The sequence below is a fragment of the Trichechus manatus genome, unplaced genomic scaffold (assembly GCF_000243295.1).
Source record: "Trichechus manatus latirostris isolate Lorelei unplaced genomic scaffold, TriManLat1.0 scaffold00099, whole genome shotgun sequence".
Lineage (NCBI taxonomy): Eukaryota > Metazoa > Chordata > Mammalia > Sirenia > Trichechidae > Trichechus > Trichechus manatus.
This window is the reverse complement of record NW_004444035.1, coordinates 5552885-5561895: the sequence shown is the minus strand read 5'-3', so window position 1 is coordinate 5561895 and position 9011 is coordinate 5552885. Positions and strand designations below refer to the sequence as shown.

Sequence of the window (9011 nt, the reverse complement as noted above, 5' to 3'; positions counted from 1 at the left end):
AGCAGTCAGTGGTACCCATCCAGTGTCAACAGACCTAAGATGATTTGTTAATGCCAAGTCTTTGGAAAAACAAATATAATTAATTGGAAAGAGCAAAACTAATCCCATAGAAATATGTATATTGGTTGATATAAACCAATTAACACCATGGGGGATGATTTTTGCTAACCCTCCTCCTGACTAAACCCCATTGCCATCGAGTCGATTCCTACTCATAGCAACCCTATAGGACAGAGTAGAACTGCCCCATAGGGTTTCCAAGGCTGTAAATCTTTATGGAAGCAGACTGCCACAGCGTTCTCCGATGGAGCCGCTGATGGGTTCGAACCGCCGACCTCCTGGTTAGCAGCCGAGTGCTTTAACCATTGCGCCACCAGGATCGGTGAAGTCATTTTGTCATTTGTAGCTAAAGGCAAATTCTCAATCCTGGTCTTTTTTGGCTTAGTCTTAGGTCCTACTCCCAGTGTTAACTCCTTGGCTCCAACACTGGTCTATGAGATCTCCCAGTCTAACAGAGACGGTGATTTTTACATACCTGATGGTGGTGGGCTGTAGGAGCCTTGGTGGCGCAGTGGTTAAGTGCTAGACTGCTAACTGAAAGGTCAGTGGTTTAAACCCACCAGCGGCTTCTTGGGAGAAAGATGTGGCGGTCTGCTTTCATAAAGATTTACAGCCTTGGAAACCCTCGGAGGCAGTTCTACCCCATCCAATAGGGCCACTATGAGTCGCAATCAACTTGTCACAGTGGGTTTGGGGGGCTAGAGCCAGCTTGCACTAGCTCACTAGAGGTGATGGTTACATTTTCAGAAATTCTGTGAGCCAGTGGTTAAACAGAGTATGATAGGTTGAGTTGTGTCCCCCAGATATGTTGAAGTCCTAACCCCCAGTAACTATGCATGTGACCTTATTTGAAAAGAGGATCTGTGCAGGTGAAATGACAGTGGGTAACACGAGGTGATAGTGACGTACAGTGGGCCCTAACCCAGCACGACTGGTGCCCTTATAAGAAGAGAAACACAGACACACAGAGGTGTACAGGAAAGACGGCTGTATGAAAACAGGCAGAGACTGGCGCTTCCTGCCACGAGCCAAGGAAAGCCTGGGGCTACCAGAAACTGGGGGAGGCAAGGAAGGATCGTCCCCGACAAGCTTCCAAGGGGGCGTGGACCTGCCAACATCTGGAATTCGGACTTCTAGCCTCCAGAACTGTGAGAAGATCAATTTCTGTTGGTTTAAGCCCCCCAGTTTGTGGTAATTTGTTTTGGCAGACCTAGAAGACCAATGCACAGGAACATGATTAAAAATTAAATTATATAAACTTACTAAAATTTGCTTAAATTATATAAAATTTAAATTTAATATAAATTTAATACAAAGGTAGAAAGTACTAAAATATCATCACTTCCCAATTATCTCTTTTTCCTACATCTTTGTCCCGCAGACCAGCTGGTGGGTTCGAACCACCAACTTTTGGTGAGCCGCTCAGCAGCCAAGCTCTTTAACCACTGCGCCACTAGGGCTCAAAAATATCGTCACTTCCCAATTATTTTACTCCTATCTACCTATTGTGTCTTGTGTATGTTAATGGTGGAGACTCTATGTAATGATGTGCTACTGCATATCTCTTCTGAACTCAGTGGTCAGTAATGCCACGTTGGTAGCTTGAAGCCTGCCCGGGTGGGAACATTTATACCATGGAAATCTTCAGACGCTAAAATGGAATCAGGACTGACGTCTCTTCTGTCCAGCACACCACTGGCATATCCTCCCAGGCCCTTCTACGAGAAACGGTTCCCCCTGCTCCCCAGAAACCTCTCTACCACAAGATTCCACCCCGTTCCTCGCAGGCACAGCTGATGGGCCGGGGAGTGAAAAACTAACAAAGAGAATGTCCACAGGGCAGACCAAAGTAGTCCTTTCTCTTTAAAATTTGAACATTCACCAAGACTGAAGGAAGGAGTAGCCAAGTCACGTTCACAGCAGAATGTTACAATAAATGTCCTTGAAGTCTTACTCCATAGGTCCCTGGAGTGGACCTGTTTATACTCCGGAAGACGTCATAGCACTGCTTTTCCCTGGATTCCGAATGATTTTACCCTTGAAATATATCTGTCATTTGAACAAATGGGATTACAAGTCTACTCTTTGCAAATTAACGTGCCTTGAGAAAGACTGTTTTAAATTTTCTCTGTTTCTGATGAGTCCACCATAGGAACTTCTAGATATGGGGCAGCATATTTAGGTTCAAGTTCTAGTCGCATGATCCAGAGAAAATTATTTAACCTGTGAGTATCTCAGTTTCCTCATCAACAAAAATTAAAGGCATGTACACTTTAGCAGTTTTTTTTTTTTAAAGTGTTTATTACTGATTATATCTGCCAGAGGGTTTTTTTTCAGTCTTTTCTGAAAATTATCAGGTCATTTAATATGGATTTTTTTTACTTTTTTTTAAGTTGTACTTTAGATGAAGGTTTATAGTTTATCATTAAGCAGTTAGTACACGTGTTGTTCTATGACATTGGTTAACAACCCCACGACATGTCAACACTCTCCCTTCTCGACCTCGGGTTCTCTATTACCAGCTTTCCTGTCCCCTCCTGCCTTCTAATCCTTGTCCCTGGGCTGTTGTGCCCCATTAATCTTGTTTTGTTTTATGGGCCTGTCTAATCTTTTGGTTGAATGGTGAACCTTGGGAGTGACTTCATTACTGAGAGGGTGTCTGGGGGCCATACTCTCGGGGTTTCTCCAGTCTCTGTCAGGCCAGTAAGTCTGGTCTTTTTTTGTGAGTTAGAATTTTGTTCTACATTTTTCTCCAGCTCTGACCAGGACCCTCTATTGTGATCCCTGTCAGAGCAGTCAGTGGTGGTAGCCGGGCACCATCTAGTTGTACTGGACTCAGTCTGGTGGAGGCCTTGGTAGTTGTGGTCCATTAGTCCTTTGGACTAATCTTTCCCTTGTATCTTGTTTTCATTCTCCCTTGCTCCCAAAGGGGTGAGACCAGTAGAGTATCTTAGATGGCTGCTCACAGGCTTTTAAGATCCTAGACGGTTAGCAGTTTTTAAGCCCTGAGATTCCAGGCAGGTGCTTCATGCGGCACTATGGGAGGTAAACAGGCAGCTCTAAGGGGACAGGCTCAGGGTCCCTCCTCTTGTCAACGAGAGATGCTCTGCTGATATCTGCTTCATATTTTGGGGCTTCATGTAAGATTTCTTTTGACAAAAAGTTTTTACTAAACACCTCCGCCCAAAAAAAATAAAACTTAAAAATGTTTTAAAAATTTACCAGACTACTGAAGCAAGGGAGAATGAAGAAAACCAAAGACACAAGGGAAAGATTAGTCCAAAAGACTAATGGAGCACAACTACCACAGCCTCCACCAGACTGAGCCCAGAAGAACTAGATGATAGGGGCCCGAGAATAAGAGATGCCCCCCAGTCCTTACAGCCAAAAGCACTGGTGCTCACAGTCTGGTTGCAAAACCCACCCACCTACGCACTCTAGGGAACGGGGACACACCTTCCTCCTGGACACTTGGGGGTGGCCATCAGCCCCCTGCCTTGTTCAGAGTGTGTCCCCCTGCTGCAACCAGATGCCTGTGCCTACACCAATCACTCATGCCTGTCTAGGACTGTAGGTGAGAGCCTATACCACACACTTGGTGCCTATCTACCTGGGCACCTCATCTGAATCCATACAGGAGAAGTGGGTGGACTCCTGAGCAGACATATCTAGTAACAGATCTAACCACCTGGTGACAGGACTTTAGAGTTTCAAGGGTGCCAATAATCAAACTAGTTCATACAAGCAGCCTATTTGGGCACTTCGCCAAAGAAGATATTCAGGCGGCTAACAGACACATGAAGAAATGCTCACAATCATTAGCCATTAGAGAAATGCAGATAAAACTACAATGAGGTACCATCTCACCCCACAAGGCTAGCATTGATCCAAAAAACACAAAATAATAAATGCTGGAGAGGTTGTGGAGAGACTGGAACACTTATACACTGTTGGTGGAAATGTAAAATGGTACAACCACTTTGGAAATCAATTTGGCGCTTCCTTAAAAAGCTGGAAATAGAAGTGCCATACGATCCAGCTATCCTGCTCTTTTAAATATATCCGTCACACGAATAGATATATGCACACCCATGTTCACTGCAGCACTGTTCACAATAGCAAAAAGATGGAAACAACCTAGGTGCCCATCAACGGACGCATGGATAAACAAATTATGGTATATCCACACAGTGGAATACTACGCAACGATAAAGAACAACGATGAAGCTGTGAAGCATCTTATAATGTGGAGGAATCTGGAGGGCATTATTCTGAGTGAATTTAGTCAGTCACAGAAGGACAAATATTGTATAAGACCACTATTATAAGAACTCAAGAAAAGGTTTAAACACAGAAGACAACATTCCTTGATGGTTACGAGGGTGGGGAGGGAGGGTGAGGGTTATTCACTAACTAGATAGTAGATAAGAATTGTCTTAGGTCAAGGGAAGGACAGCACACACTACAGGGGAAGTCAGCACAACTGGACTAAACCAAAGGTAAGAAATTTCCTGAATACAAACACTTTGAGGGACAGAGTAGCAGGGGTAGGGGTCTGGGGACCATGCTTTCAGGGGACATCTACGTCAATTAGCATAACAAAGCTTTAAGAAAACGTCCTGCATCCTACTTTGGTGAGTGGCGTCTCAGGTCTTAAAAGCTTGCAAGCAGCCATCTAAGATGCATCAATTGGTCCCAACCACCTGGAGTAAAGGAGAATGAAGAACACCAAAGACACAAGGAAAGTATTAGCCCAAGAGACAGAAAGGGCCACATAAACCAGAGACTTCATCAGCCTGAGACCAGAACTAAATGGTTCCCGGCTACCACCAATGACCGCCCTGACAGGGAACACAACAGAGTCCCTGATGGAGCGGAAGAAAGGTGGGGTGCAGAACTCCAATTCTAGTGAGAAGACCTGACTTAATGGTCTGATTGAGACTGGAGGAACCCTGGAAATCATGTACCCTGGATTCTCTATCAGCCCAGAACTAAAACAATTTCCGAGGCCAACTCTTCAGACAGGATTGGACTGGACTGTGGGACATAAAGTGATACTGTGAGGAGTGTGCCTCTTAGCTCAAGTAGATACAAGACACTAAACGGGCAGCTTCTCTCCACAGGTGAGATGGGAAGGCAGAGAGGGTCAGGAGCTGATTGAATGGACATGGGGAATTGGGGGTGGAGAGGAGTGTGCCGTCACAGCATGGGGAGGGCAATTAGGGTCACATAACAATGTACGTATAAATTTTTGTATGGGAGACTAACCTGAAATGTAAACTTCATTTAAACTACAACAATTAAAAAAAATTATTAACGGCCTGTGTCAGACGAGCAGGCTGCGCTCAGGTGAGGTGACTTTACTGCAGAGACGCCGAACGGCGCGAGGGGCCCTGCCCAGCGAAGGCGTGGGGCGGCCAAGCGGACGGCGCGGGAGTTCTGCCGACTCGGCGACCCCGGCGGTGTCGGGTTCCCGCACAGTCAGGTGCCTCCGGCTGCAAGAGCCGTTATTTATGACTGGGTTGCGGGCGGCGGAGCGGTGGGAGGCCGCCCCAGAACCCCAGCGCGCAGGCGGAGACCGCCGCGCCACGGGAGGCCGTGCGTCTGCAAGGATCGCTCTCGCACGGTCGCGAGGCTCCCGCAGCGACTTCTCGCGAGGTTTCGGCGTCCCCCCCGTCCCCGTGGCTCCCGCTATGGCTGCGCTGCGGAGGCTTCTGTGGCCGCCGCCCCGGCTCCTACCTCCGCTCTCGCCTCACCAGCCCCTTCCTGGGCCTTGGGGGCTGCCTGCGGGGATAGCACCGAGCCCCACAGGCCGGCCCTTCTCCTGCCGGAAGGAGGACGAGGGGGCCGTGGCTGAGGCGGCGTGGAGGCGGCGGCGGCGGCGCTGGGGCGAGCTGAGCATCGCGGCGGCGGCCGGCGGGGGGCTGGTGGGCCTCGTGTGCTACCAGCTGTACGGGGACCCCCGGGCCGAGCCGGCGCCGGGACGCCCCTCTGAGAGCCCGGCGGGAGCGCCCGACGACCCGACCCGCGCCCGGGGGCTGCTCCCCATGCCGGTCGCGGCTGCCAAGGAGACGGTATGTGCGTGAGCGCGTGCGCGCACCGGGCCGGCCGCAGGTGACGCCCGAGGGGACGGCGCCTGGTGCCCCACCTGAGCGCGGGGGGAATGGTGGTTGTGTGACATCCGCGCAGGGTCACCGTGGGACCGGCCGTGGTCGCAGTGTGCGCTCTGCGGCGGCGGGTGGGGAGCCCCTGTGAGCGGGACCTTGTGCGCCTGGCAGCACCGGGTTCGTGTACCCAGGTGTTGGAGAAGCTATAGGTGGTGCTGTCATTGATGCGTCAGGACTTTGAGGGTCGCTGCAGGCACCACCTTTAAACCAAACCAAACCACCAGCAACAAAATCCTAAACAAACAAAAATCTGACTCTCAGAAGAATGTCCAGGGCTTGATGAGCAGAAAGCGAAGAGGGTTGCATAAGCGAGAGAAAGAAACCCCCCAGGCTGAGCAGGAGACAGCAAATAGTCTAGGAGGCCCAGTGCAGTAGAATGAGTTTGGAAACAGTGATTTGAGGTTGCAAAAGTGTCCCAAGATAGGAAATGCCAAAACTCTGTCGTCTCCTTGTCGTAGGTCAGAATGATTGAACATGTCACTTGGAACAGAAAAAAATCTGTTCAAAACGGATCTCCACCTCCTGCTCCCTTGAGAGGTTAGACGAGTGTGAAAAATTTAGATGAACGTAATATATAGAAGAGAGACAGCTATTTTGTTTTGAAATTTTCATGAAGTTTATTTAGCGTGTCTTCTTTCCCAGATATACAGTGGTGATCCTGTCAAAGTGGATAAATTTCTCTAGGTGGAGGTTGTCAGTGCGTTTAGGTCAGAGAATCTACGTTATGGACCTTCTAGCTGCAAATCACAAGCACGGAGCGTAAAGTACTTTTATACCAAACCAAAACAAACCAAACCAGCTGCCGTCAAGTCAATTCCAACTCATAGAGACCCTGTAGGACAGAGTAGAACTGCCCCATGGGGTTTCCAAGGAGCAGCTGGTGGTTTCGAACTGCCAGCTTTTGGGTTAGCAGCCTGAGCTCCACTTTTATACAATGTATACTTAAAATACTACTTACTGCCCCCGGCCTTTATCCTTCCCACCCCCCATACACACACTTTTGTGGCTTAAAACCCATTGCTGTCAAGTGGATTTCGATTCATGGCGATCCCATGTGTGTCAGAGTAGAACTGTGTGCTCCGTAAGGTTTTTAGTGGCAGATTTTTCAGCAATAGATGGCTAGACCTTTTCCCCCAGCTGCCCCTGGGTGGACTTGAAGTCCAGTGTGTCAACCATTTGCATGGCTTAGGAAGGAGAATAGCATCAGACGTGTGTCCAGATCAACCAGAGTTGATCGGGGAGCAGATTAGCAAGATAGGAAACATTAAAATAGTATTTTATTTTCTTCTTTTTTAAAATCAATTTTACTTTTGAAGATGAGAGACAGTATCTGGAGCATTTCCCAGAACCTCTCGCTGCCTGTTTCTTCATTTGGGAAGTGGGGCTGATGATGCCTTCCTCATAGGAAGTTCTGGGATTTAAATGAGTTAATACATTTAAAACAGAGGAGCACCTTTATTGACATCCTAGGGCTAGCATAACAAAATGCCACGAACTGGGTGGCTTTGAACAACGTAAATTTATTGGCTGGTAGTCCAAATTCAGCGTGTTGGCAGGGCCGTGATCTCTCCGCAGGCTCTAGGGGAAGACCCTTCCTTCCTGGCCTCTTCCAACTTCTGGTAGCCCCGTGTGTTGACTTGGAGCTGCAGCATAGTTCTCGCCTCTTTGTCTGTCTCTTCTCCTTGTAAGGATGTCACTCAGATTAGATTAGGACTCGCTCTACTTCACAAGACCTCATGCTAACGGATAACATCTTCAAAGAGCCTGTTTCAGCCAAGGTCATGTTCACAGGGGTTAGGACTTGAGCAGCTTTTCCGGGGACACAGTTCAATCCATAACAGTACTCCTGACATGTAGGCAGCATTCAGTAGATTTTAGGTTTATTTTATTTAAAGCCATTGCTGTCAAGTCCATTCCAACTCATAGCAACCCTATAGGATAGAGTAGAACTACCCCATAGGGTTTCCAAGGCTGTAAATCTTTACAGAAGCAGACTGCCACATCTTTCTCCCACGGAGTGGCTGATGGGTTCGAACCACCGACCTTTCAGTTAGCAGCTGACCACTTAACCTCTGTGCCACCAGAGCTCCTTAGTAAATTATTTATTTGCTTATATTATTATTGCTTGGTTTTTTATAAAAATCTCTTGTCAGATAATACTAAAGTCGCTGTCTTATCCTTCCCAAGTCTCAGTTTTACATTCCGATTGTTACTCCTTTTGTATGCAATCTTTTCTCCCCCCCCTGAAAGCTTTTATGATCTCTTTATCCTGGGTATTTGAAAATTTCACAACAATGAGCCTTGCTATCAGCAGTTTTTCCTTTCTTGTATTAGGCACTTGAGGGTCCTTTCAGTATGAAAGTTCACATCTAAACGTTCTGTGTAATTTTTTTATATTGTTTCTTTGACAATTTCCTCTTCCCCATTTTCTCTGTTCTCTTTTTTCTGGAACTTACCAGTTTGAAATTAAACCTCTTGGCAGATCCTGTCATTTTCTAATCTTTCTGATATTCCAGTTCTTTTGTCTTTTTGGTTCCTTAATTGTTTTTATGGGCGATAATCTCCTCTTTATCTTCCAACTCTCCTGAATTTTTAATTTCAGCTATCCTAGTGCTTTAAAGAGCTATTTTCATCCTCTGATGTTGGTGTGTTTCAACATTCTGTTTTGTTTCATGGCTGCTATGTATATGCTACATACGTGGGGCAGTTCTACTCCGTCCTGGGGGGTCGCTGTGAGTTGGCTGCTATGTATACACTACGTACATGGGGCAGTTCTACTCCGTC

General features: G+C 47.3%; 1 protein-coding gene across 1 annotated transcript in view; it reads left to right on the top strand.

The window, feature by feature from the left end:
- Positions 1-5753: 5753 nt before the first annotated feature.
- MICU3 (mitochondrial calcium uptake family member 3) overlaps positions 5754-9011 on the top strand; it is a 102488-nt gene continuing 99230 nt past the window's right edge. The window contains exon 1 of the mRNA XM_004382786.2: positions 5754-6134. Coding sequence (XP_004382843.1) covers positions 5754-6134 — 381 coding nt within the window. The remainder of the gene's footprint in view (positions 6135-9011) is intronic.